At 39.3% G+C, this 11,922-nt stretch overlaps 2 protein-coding genes across 7 annotated transcripts in view; one reads left to right on the top strand and one right to left on the bottom strand.

Moving 5' to 3' along the window:
• Positions 1-2,428, bottom strand: part of LOC111870188 (tRNA wybutosine-synthesizing protein 2 homolog) — a 17,004-nt gene extending 14,576 nt beyond the window's left edge. For 2 of the 3 annotated variants that reach the window (XM_023862266.2, XM_023862267.2), the window contains exon 1: positions 2,093-2,428. In XM_023862266.2, coding sequence (XP_023718034.1) covers positions 2,093-2,142 — 50 coding nt within the window. In that variant the 5' untranslated portion in view covers positions 2,143-2,428. Of the gene's footprint in view, positions 1-2,046 lie in introns of all 3 variants that reach the window. The other variant, XM_023862268.1, reaches the window with a different exon arrangement.
• Positions 2,429-3,609: 1,181 nt separating this feature from the next.
• LOC111870173 (zinc finger BED domain-containing protein 1) overlaps positions 3,610-11,922 on the top strand; it is a 32,852-nt gene continuing 24,539 nt past the window's right edge. For 3 of the 4 annotated variants that reach the window (XR_004513622.1, XM_023862243.2, XM_033753710.1), the window contains exons 1-4: positions 3,610-3,817; positions 3,924-4,751; positions 8,260-8,567; positions 10,708-10,839. Coding sequence is in view for 3 of the 4 variants with exons in the window: in XM_023862243.2 (XP_023718011.1) it covers positions 3,787-3,817; positions 3,924-4,751; positions 8,260-8,567; positions 10,708-10,839 (1,299 nt within the window). In the remaining variant the exon portion in view is untranslated. The remainder of the gene's footprint in view (positions 3,818-3,923; positions 4,752-8,259; positions 8,568-10,707; positions 10,840-11,922) is intronic. The other variant, XM_023862244.2, reaches the window with a different exon arrangement.

The following is an 11,922-nucleotide window of genomic DNA, read 5'->3' as shown; positions in this document are numbered from 1 at the left end:
AGGCATTTCAGGAACAAAAAGAGGGAATATCTGAAAGACAAAATTGATGAGCTTGCAATGAACAGTAAGAACAAGAATATTAGAGACCTGTATAGAGGAATAAATGACTTTAAAAGGGGTTACCAGCCTAGCAGTAACTTAGTGAAGGATTAGAATGGTGATCTGCTTCCCGATTCCCACAACATATTGAATAGGTGGAGGAACTACTTCTCTCAGTTATTGAATGAACATAGGATCAGTGATGTTAGGCAGACAGAAATCGATACAGCTGACCCATTAATACCTGATCCTAGCCCTTCTGAGGTTGAAAGTGCTATTGCAAAATTGAAACGGTATAAATCGCCAGGTAGTGATCAAATTCCGGCAGAACTTATTCAAGCAGGAGGCGAAATATTACGTTCTAAGATCCACAATCTAATTACTTCTATTTGGCATAAGGAAAAATTGCCTGATCAGTGGAAGGAGTCTATTATTGTACCAGTTCACAAGAAGGGTGATAAAACTGACTGTAGTAATTATCGGGGGATATCACTGCTATCAACTTCATATAAAATTTTGTCCAATATTCTTCTTTCAAGGTTAAGTCCATATATAGATGAAATTATTGGGGATCATCAGTGTGGGTTTCGACGTAACAGATCAACTACAGATCAGATCTTTTGCATTCGTCAGATATTGGAGAAGAAATGGGAGTACGATGAGACAGTACATCAGCTATTCATAGACTTCAAGAAAGCCTACGATTCAGTTAGGAGGGAAGTATTGTACAATATTCTGATAGAGTTTGGGATACCCATGAAACTAGTTAGGTTGATTAAAATGTGTTTAAACGAAACGTATAGTAAAGTCCGTGTAGGTAAACACTTGTCTGATAAATTTCCTATCCGGAATGGTCTAAAACAAGGAGATGCTTTATCGCCACTCCTTTTCAACTTTGCCTTAGAATATGCAATTAGGAAGGTCCAGGGAAACCAGGTGGGACTGAAATTAAACGGGACACATCAGCTGTTGGTCTATGCCGATGATGTGAATCTACTGGGTGATAATGTAGATACCATAAAGAAAAACACACAAACTTTAATTGACGCAAGTAAAGAGGTTGGTCTAGAAGTAAACACAGAGAAAACTAAGTATATGTTGCTGTCTCGTCACCAAAATGCAGGGCAAAATCATGACATAAAGATAGGAAACAGATGTTTTGAAAATGTGGCACAGTTCAGATATTTGGGAACAACAACAACAGATCGAAACCTGATTCAGGAGGAAATTAAGAGGCGATTGAACTCGGGTAATGCTTGCTACCATTCAGTCCAGAACCTTTTGTCTTCTCGTCTGTTGTCCAAAAACATAAAAATTAGAATATACAAAACTATAATTTTGCCTGTGGTTCTGTATGGGCATGAAACTTGGTCTCTGACATTAAGGGAGGAACACAGACTGAGGGTGTTTGAGAACAGGGTGTTGAGGAGAATATTTGGACCAAAGAGAGATGAAGTGACAGGAGGTTGGAGAAAACTGCATAATGAGGAGCTTCATAACTTGTACTCTTCTCCAAGTATTATTAGAATGATCAAGTCGAGGTATGTGAGGTGGGCAGGTCATGTAGCACGAATGGGGGGATGAGGAATGTGTATAGGATATTGGTGGGAAAGCCAGAAGGAAAGAGACCACAGGGAAGACCAAGATGTAGGTGGGTGGACAATATTAGAATGGATCTTAGAGAGATAGAATGGGATGCTAGGGATTGGATAGATCTGGCTCAGTATAGGGACCAGTGGAGGGCTCTTGTGAACACAGTGATGAACCTTTGGGTTCCATAAAATGCTGGGAAATTCTTGAGTAGCTGCAGAATTGGCGGCTCCTCAAGAAGGGCTCAGCTCACTGAGTAAGTAAGTAAGCATTTTTTAATTAATTTTAAACTGCTACATGAACTCAATAGTAACACAGCTATTTTGAAAAGTAACATTTGTTCAACATTTGCAAAGTTTTGAAATTACTATCATTGATCAATATCATGCGTCATCATTACATCACATTAAAACCAACCTGTCAATGTAATAATGAATGACGAAATAGTCAGACAAACCCGTACCTCAGTTCCTGGCACTGCTTTACATTCACAATTGCATATAAACATTCCATTGTCCACAAACGAATCTTAAATCATAACACTGTACTCCCACACGCCTCCTTCGACTAAACTTGCTAAACAGGTCGTACAGGTCGTATTGCCCACGTGGCCCACGAGCTGCGCCTATAGAACACATTACGTGAATAACTGGAATCAATGGAATGATTTGCTCGCACTAACTGGAAATTTAGATGCTACAAGAGCATTACACCTCCCCCCCAACCCCTTCCCATCAACAACGGTCAAACAATTTTAATCACAGTTTCACCACGGATTGTGACCGCCCACCAATAATATATACCTACGTACTGGCCAACGCGGTCACAGATTACGTGGTAGTCCATGAGAAACGGAGTAGGGAAATTTGACATCACGAGTAAAGACATCTTCACAGGAATAACAGCTTCCTATTATTCATGACTGCCGGTCACGGTAGCCGAGCGCTTCATGGCATGCACTGTCTTCGCTCGCTCGGAAGTCGGGATCGTGGGTTCGAATCCCACTCAGGGCATGGATGTTTGTGTGCGATTTTCTGTGTTTGTCTACAGGTAGAGGCCTTGCGACGAGCTGATCACTCGTCCAAGGAGTCCTACCGTATGTGTAAGATCTAGAAAAACCGAAGTGAACTGACTGCATGGAGCTAGGCCTAGGCCCACTGGGGCTGTAGGGCCAAGGAAAAAAAATTCTTCATGACTAACTTACGGAACAGGAATCAGTCTGAGACGCTAATAGCCACTTACAGGCAAAAAAAAAGTTATCCTTGTAACAGGCTGTAGAGGCCCATAGGGTTGTGAGACGTCGAGGCTTTCACATTTTCTTGACAATCGGCTCACAGATGGCGGTGTGGTTGTCAGCCTTACGCCCCTTTTCTCCAGGGAAGATTGTAAAATCGAATAACTGATCACTGATTGAGGTTAGCGCTTTCTAGGGGATCCAACTGAATTGGCATCTTCACCCCCAATCACCTGAGGACGGAAAGAAATTTAGTTTCGGAAACGTCATGTTGGAAAAATTCCAAAAACCCAGTAATTCTGAGTTCATTGTAATAGTTTATTTCGCACAAGACATGGAAGTCTATAGACGTTTTAAAAACCAAGTTGGATTCTAGTTAAAACAGTGCAAACGTTATTTATTTTATGTTTTTGTCTTATATGTATTCTTTGTTGTGTTTCATTTGTTGCTGCGTGTTGTAATTGACAGAAATATTTCTTGGTTTTTTGAAGGGTTCTATCCTAAGGTGACTGATGTGGTTCGTAGCACACACACATACTAGTTACCACAATATTTAGCACATATTTTAGCATACATGCAATTCCATATTATTAGATTCAGCGAAATATGCACATTGAAGTAATACTAGTGATCACGGTGTTAAAGATATATGACGTCACATTGTGACGTATTTCCTTGTGCTCTCAAGCGCTCCCAAGTGTAGTCGATATTGTCTGATAGCGTCATCTCACTGCGACTATTTGCGACCAAGAACGAGGGATTGAAGTTCGATCAGAATATTGTGGGGTTCGATATTTATCTATTTGTCAACAGTTGATTATATCGGATATATCGCGGTAAATTTGGAGTGCTGAAGAAATTAAACACGTTTATGGAAGAGATGGATAAAATGTTTTTCTTGAGTGTGAAGAGTTAATCTCTTTATGGATTTTACAACGCGTGGCATCCATATTGGTAAGAATTCTCCATTCAACGCTAGTAGGTTAAGTACGAAAATGATACACATTCCCCACTGCACTAATTCCAGAGATACAGAAATAATGTACTTTCATTCTGTTAGTAGCAGGTAAAGAAGGGGAAGAATGCAATATGGACCAACAAAAGATGCAGATGATGTTGGCTAGAATGATGGAAGAAAAACACACCTTCACATATAGAAAACTTGTAGTTCCTATGTCAATGCGTAGCATATACTGGAAATATTTTGGTTTCCCAGCCACAGATGATGGAGATATTCTCACAAAAGTAAAAATTGTGTGCATTTTATGTAAAACACAAATAGCGTACAACCGCAATACTAGCAATTTGCGAATGCATTTGCAGAACAAACATCCACATGAATTGTTAGAATTGGAGGCTAATACGCCACCACGTCGCCCAAGTATGGAGGCAAAGGAGAAACGATCACATAAAAAGTCTCTTAAAGCCCAAGGTGGCATTGGACCACCACATATCTACACAACAGCAGCAGATGGTACAGTGCAAATAGAAGGAGACATTCAATTCATTACTGACCCAAACATTAGCCTTCAGAACTTTGAAGATGGAGAAGGCACTAGTAATCAGAACAATGTGCGAGTTGTGTTGAAAGGTAGTAGTCCTGGTTTGTCCAATCAGAATGTGGCTATCATTCTCCCAGAAGACAATATTAACAGTCATCTTCATGGAATGATGGATGGTAAAACAGTATCTGATGCAATAGCAGAGTTTGTGATCCTTGACTTGCAGCTGCCAGATGTAGTAGAAGGTCGAGGTTTCCAGAGGCTCATTGCAACTCTGAGATCTCCATGTGAAATCCCAAGTAAGACAAAGCTGGAGGAAGAACTCATACCAAAAATTTATGATTCATTTAAAGAGGCTGTCCAGTCCACTGTGGCTTGCATCCCTGGTAAGTAAATGTCTCACTTTCATTGTATGAAGGGTGATGGAAGATAAGTTTCCAGTCTCTTATTTTCCCAGTGCCTGGCTAAACAATATTGTTCTGGATCATCTCATAGGTCTGTCTTTCCTTTAAATTGTAATTCTGATGCCATTTTGGTATCCTTGCTCTTTTTTCATTATCAGACCATTGTAATCATTTCTTAGCAAATTTTTTAAGTTTAACTCTTCTGAAATCTAAGTTTCTTAGTCTGTTCTCTCGTTTTTGAGGCCCACACAGCCCCTAAACAATGGGTACCAGGGGCTCCTCCCTCAGGGGTAAAGCAACCAATATGTGAAGCTGACCACTCACCTGCACCTAGTGCTGAGGTCAAGGATGGTGGTGCTATAACTCCACTCCCCTGTACATCTACATGGTATAGTGCTTAATTAATGAAGCACAGGGACAGCTCTTACCTTTTACCATATATTTTGTATGTTTGTTCGTTTGTAATTTCTTCTTCCCTTGTAGTTACTGTGATCAAATATGTAGGATCTGCATTTAGTAGTTCCATGAAATAATGTTTCCATGTTTCTAAATATTTATTTTTCTGCCATATTAAAGCACCATTCTTATCAGATACTGTAGTGTTATCGTTCACTAGTTTACATATATTTTCTATCATTACAGATAAGTATAGATATAATAAATATGAGTAAACTTATGTTTACCAAATAATATCAGTGAGTGGGAGTGACTGAATGTGAAATAGTGTGCTAAGAGTTATTTCATGAATGTCATTTCAGTATACCTACAATTAATATGGTTGCATTAGGTAAGTTAGAATGGTTTATGTTACAGCTAGTCATCATAAATAAAACACAAACTTAGTCACACTGGGGGGGGGACCGGTAGGCCAATTGTTATACTACGCTCACTTCATATACATTCACATTTGTGTATCTTTTGCATGATTTTAACATGATAACAGTTACTTTACTCTGCTTATAATTGATTCTGTGAACCACAGTAATTGTTATATTATTTGTACTGATTGAATAGACAGATTAACCAGGCTAAAGTGATATTAGATCCAGTGGTCAAATTTAAAGGCATTGCTAGATATGGGAATTAGGTAGTTTAAATTACCCTCAATCCATAAATAGTCTCATGAATGTATTGAAATATCAAACATTCATATTATAACACTCTCAGTTCCTTTGAAGTCTGTCACCAAAATTGGGTTGTGGTCCAAAGTTTGTCAGTTTCAACAGTATTAATGAATTTCATGGAGCAGAGTTCTTATGAGAAGGTAATATTTGCTCAGTTAAAGATTTACCCACCTTTCATGAAAGCTGAAAATTCATTACCATGTTCACAACATTTTGCCACTGGTCCCAATTTTGAGTTGCGTGAATTTAATTTACACCCTTTCATCATATTTCTTTTAAGTTGCATTTTAATATTATCTGCTGATGATGTGAATCTGTTGGTAGATAACATAGATACCATAAAGAAAAACAGAAAATTTAATTAGTGCTAATAAGGAGGTTGATCTAGAAGTAAACGCAGAGAAAATTAAGTATATGTTGCTGTCTTGTCACCAGAATGCAAGGCAAAATCATGACTTAAAGATAGCTAACAGACCATTTGAAAATGTGGCACAGTTCAAATATTTGGGAATGATAGTAACAAATCAAAATTTGATTCTGGGAGAAATTAAGAGGAGACTGAATTCGGGTAATATTTGCTACCAGAACATTTTGTCTTCGCGCCTGTTGTCCAAAAATGTAAAAATTACAGTATACAGAGCTATAATTTTTCCTGTGGTTCTGTACGGGGGTGAAACTTGGTCTCTAACATTAAGGGAGGAACAGACTGAGGGTGTGTGAGAACAGGGTGTTGAGGAGAATATTTGGAGTGAGGAGGAATGAGGTCACAGGAGGTTGGAGAAAACTGCATAATGAGGAGCATCATAACTTGTACTCTTTGCCAAGTATAATTAGAATAATCAAGGAGGATGAGATTGGCAGGGCATGTAGCATGAATGGGGTGAAGAGGAATGCATATAGGATACTGGTGATCAAGCCAGAAGGAAGGAGACCACTAGGAAGACCAAGGTATAGGTGGGTGGATAATATTAAAATGGATCTTAGAGACGTAGGATATGATGGTATCCACTGCATTTATCTCATTCAGGATAGGGACCAGTGGTGGGCTCTTGTAAACACGGTACTGAACCATCAGGTTCCGTAAAATGTTGGGAAATTCTTGAGTTGCTCCACAAATGGCAGCTTCTCAAGAAGGGCTCATCTTCATGGAATTAGTTTTAATATTATACTGTCATATACATGTACGAGTATGTCTTTCAACAAGTTGTCTCCTCTCTTCAGGTTTTCAAACTAAAATTTTGTATGAACTTCCCATCTCTCCTATGGTGCATACCTCATGCATCTCATTCTCCTTGATTTGACCTTGATTTATTCTTATCTTAATGTGATAGGTCAACTTTCACATCCTTAAAAAGTACAGCGTAAAGCTGTTTTTGTTCATGTATTTCAATCCTTATGCTCTTGGATTGGAGACATAGAGGCAAAAGATTCTAATCTGAATGGCAGCAAGAATTCCCACAAATTTAATCTGCTGTTTTGAATTTAACTGAATCTAATGAATGACTTTAATTTTTATTTGTAGCAGTCATTCCCAAGTAAATGAAAGCATCTATTAGCTATCCTTATATGTATCACATGTCTGGACTATATTCTGATAATGAGGCATGAGCATTTAGTTTTAGACCATCCTCCTTAATAGTGTCTAATATAGTTCTGTTTTCTTCCACTAAACTAACATCGTCAGCATGACCCAGAAGGTGATAAATGCTGTTCGGTCCTATTCTTTCATTATTTTCTTGGAACTTCCTAATGCAAAGATGACAAAAATATCTTTTTCAAGCAATTCTGAGAAGTAAATGAATCACACATATATTTCCTTACATAGATTTTACATGTGTGTTTGTTTATTACCTCAATCCAGAAAATAAAGTAAGGATATTCCTCTGAAACATCAGTATGAGTTTACAATACTACACTGTGCAACGACCCAGAAGACTGCAGTCTGAACACTTCCTGCTCTGAAAACACAAAAATCTATTCATTTTAATTAGCCTAACTTGTTTGATGTATATGACCAATTCATTGAGAATGTTGTGCAACACTTCTCTCCCATTTTTGCTTCAGTATATGATGAATACAGAATATCTGCCCAGTAACTGATCTGCTACATCAAAATACACATTGGTCCCCAGTAATTCCATCTATATATGGAGTTGAACTTTGCTTCTAGGCTTATTTTGTCAGTGACATTATGAATGCATTAAACATGATAACATGAATAATGTGATATCCAACAGTGATGTTATTTGGTTTATGAATACAGTACAGAGAATTAAATCTCTTTTCCTACCTATGGTATATTCATCCCCATTGAGCTGCTGTGCATATCCTGTGCCTTGTGTAATAAAGAAAATTTGTGTGTGTAGGCGAGGTTGGCCTCTCTGTGGAAGAATGGTGTTCTGGGAATGGAGAGGTATTCATTACAGTGGCTGTGCACTACCAGCACCAATCAACAGATGCCCTTATGGAGACCAGAGTGCTGAGCACAATACATTGCCCCTGTGATATGGACGTAGCACAGTGGTCTGTAACATTTGACAACCTTTTCATGGAGTGGGACATCAAGTTGGAACAAGTCACAGCTGTTGTGGTGGCAACAACACGGCATGAAGTGATCAGAGCATTATCTGACAAGGATCTAACACTTGTTCCATGTCTCGTTCATAGTCTGCAGGTAGAGAGGAGTGGTGATTATTCAGAATTGATTGCATATGTTTTAATGAGATTTAATATGGTATTGATGAAATGTTATTCTGGAGAACATTTATTTCTATATGTCAGTCTTTTGTGGGGGCAGGTATATGAAATTCCTGTGAAATTTTTCAACAATTTATGTAGTCCTCCCCCCCCAGGAAGTCAGAGTTATTTGGGAGGGTAAAGAAAAAATGTAAAGCTATCCCTGTAACAGGCCTTGGAAGCACATGGGTTGTGAGACTTTCAGGGTCGCACATTATCTAACGCACTGTTTCCAAACCTTTTTGATGCCGCGGACCCCCTGTACCAAATGTTAATTGACCACGGCCCCCATAAAACCCAAAATGGAAATTTTTTATATTTTACATATCATGAAAGTGAAGCAGTAACTTACAATTTTACAACACTAAATGTGTCATTTATGACAGTAAAATACTGTTATAAATGGAGCTTATTCGGAAGGTCATGAACATATCAATTAAGCCTAATATTATGAATTTAACACTCACCTAATCAACGATCCACACTTTAACCACCGATCCATATCCAAATAAAATCGTGAACAAACTGAAAATCAAAAGTTTCGTTGTGAACTCAATTATTTGAACAAGAGCAGAAAAACTGAATATTAAACCGAGAAAAACACACTTGTATAATATTATAAAAATCCACTGCACAAATCTAAAGACACATGGGTTGTTCGCTCTGCCACTGAAATGAATAAGAAATGTGGACAGTGGTCCCAGCTTTATTCCCAACCAAAGGGCAACTGATTTACGGAGGGTGGAGGGGGAGAATGGTCAGACAGCAGGTAAGGAGGACAACAGTCCACCCTGAAACATGGGTCTGAAATGCAACAGGCCAATCAAAAGAAAATGTCCTTGGAAAAAGCTACACAAATCGTTGGTTATTCACCTCTGCTTTACAAAGGGAAGGTACTGTTACGGTACCAACAGTTCCATTAAATTTTACTTCAACCATGGGCCTCAAGAGCCAGAGATATACATTGCAAATATCCCAGGTGTGAGGAACATGATAAGATAAAGTTTAATGAAAATAAACTATCCCACGAACCCCCTTTGAATTAGTCGTGGACCCCCGGGGGTCCGCGGACCACAGGTTGGGAACCACTGATCTAAGAAAATCTGCTCAAAGATGGTGGTAAGATTGTCAACCTTATGTGCCAGCTGCACTTTACCCCCCAGGAAAATTCCTAGTACTCATTTCTGGTAGAGGCTGAGTCAACTCCAGGGCCATTGTGCAGTGGAAAGGATTAGGTGAATTTAAAAAAATCCTGTAACCTCATTGGGACTTGAACCCACGACCTTCTGGCTTGTAGCATAGTGCCTCAACCATCTACGCTACCATATAGGGAGTGACCTAATGTAATTTCGTTCAAATCAGTAAAGATTCGCATATTAAGAATTGGTGGAATTGGGCACCAATAGAAAAAAAGTAATCATACAATATCTGTTTGCCAAATGCTGTTTTGCAGAATTTGTTTGTATATATAATTAGTATCCTGGGGAAGAACATGGTGCCCCCCCCAAAAGTGTGCTGTAATAAACATATATTGTTATCTTATGGTCGCTTCCATGTTGCTTCTATCACATAAGGAAATTGATCTCTAAGATTTCTGCCCTAACAGTCTATCATGTCAGCTTTTCACTTATTTCTAAAGTAAGAGGCAATGTGTTCCCTTCTTCTATATTTACACATGTATATATGTTCATAGACCACCTCTGTGGCCTAGTGGTCAGAGTTCCTGGCTACAGATCCAGAGGTCCGGGTTTGATTCCTGGCACTACCAGATTTTCTGAGAAGTAGAGGGTCTGGAACGGGGTCCATTCAGCCTCATGAGGATAATTGAGGAGCTGTTTCAAGGAAATTAACAGCCGTGGGGATTCGTTGTGCTGACCACCTGACACCCCTCTATCAACTAAAGTTGGCATTAACTTCGCCAGCAAACAGTGGTTACTCAGTTGGTATAGTTCGCTTGCAGACTAAAACCACAGAGTTTGTTTTTTGTTTGTATATGTTCATATCTGTCTCCTCTGTATGATCCCACCATGTAAGATATAGTCCTGATTTAAGGGTAATATTGTGCCTTACTTCCTTAGCTTTGCACTGGTGCATGTTTTGAACAACCTGATGTGGCAGCCATATTGAACAAGTGCAGGACTGCTATTGGACTCATTGGAAGGAGCAATGTTGCAACCACTGCCCTCAGAATCCAGGAACAGATGATGCAGGTGAGTCATGATCACGCTTGTACCTGATTACCAACATAAATTATAATTCAACCCAAAGGTTTAACACCTATAGTACCTATCCACTTTTTTTGTCTTCAAAACCTTCCATAAGATTCATTTAATATTACCCTCCCCTGCCTACTAAATCTTCCTGTGTTGTTTTCCAACAGAATGTTTAGGTAGAAAGTAAAGTAAAAAGTACAATTTGAATTTCTCACATATATGCTACTTGTTCCATCCATTTCTCTTGAATTATTCATCCTAGTAACTTCTTATAGATGACATTATCTGGAAAGACAAAAACATTATTTCTTTAGACTGCCACATATATTTGACATTTTCCAGTCTCATTTTGGTTAAAGGAACACATTTCAGAAGCTGGCTGTCCTTCCGTCGCCATAAAAAAGTATGAAACCTACTCTGTTGAGCACATTAGATAGAGTTAATTTCTGTCCCTAACTCAGGGGTCTAAATGTACATTTTACTTGGTCACATGTGAATTTTTGAGAAAATCTAAGATTTGCTTAACATTAAGAGATGTGTGAGAGGAGGCTTTGTTTTTACATGTTTGGGACCCTTGAAGTATCAGGAGATATTTTAATTTCCTGTGACTGCCACAAAATATAGTGTAACGGACGAAGAATAGTCGCTGCAAGAAGAGTAGCCGAAACAACAGGAGACACTGCAAGCACAGCTACGGGACGGAAAAGGAACGGGGGTGCACCGTTAGGCTATTCGGGACGAACAGCCTTAAGGAGGGAGCAGTGTAACATGTTGAGCTATGGATGACGCCCCCGTGATGCGCCGAGCGAAGCCAAAGTAAGCCGAAGTTAGCCGAGTCCTAGCATCCTGGTCGCTATGCAACGCGAGTCAACAGCGATGATGTCACCAAGGGTACCGCGGGTAACCAGGATTGAGAGAGACGACGGTAGTAACAGCGGTTACTACCGCTAGCGTGCTAGCAACACAGCGCCAGGCAACAAGGGTGCTTATTACGTGGCCGTTTTCTGTATTGTCCAATCGAGGCTACATGAGGAGCAGCGAAGGCTATTCACAGTTAGTCCTCGAGCTACCTCCGAGTTA

Source organism: Cryptotermes secundus, unplaced genomic scaffold, assembly GCF_002891405.2.
Source record: "Cryptotermes secundus unplaced genomic scaffold, Csec_1.0 scaffold779, whole genome shotgun sequence".
Taxonomy (NCBI): domain Eukaryota; kingdom Metazoa; phylum Arthropoda; class Insecta; order Blattodea; family Kalotermitidae; genus Cryptotermes; species Cryptotermes secundus.
This window is presented reverse-complemented; position numbering and strand designations above follow the sequence as displayed.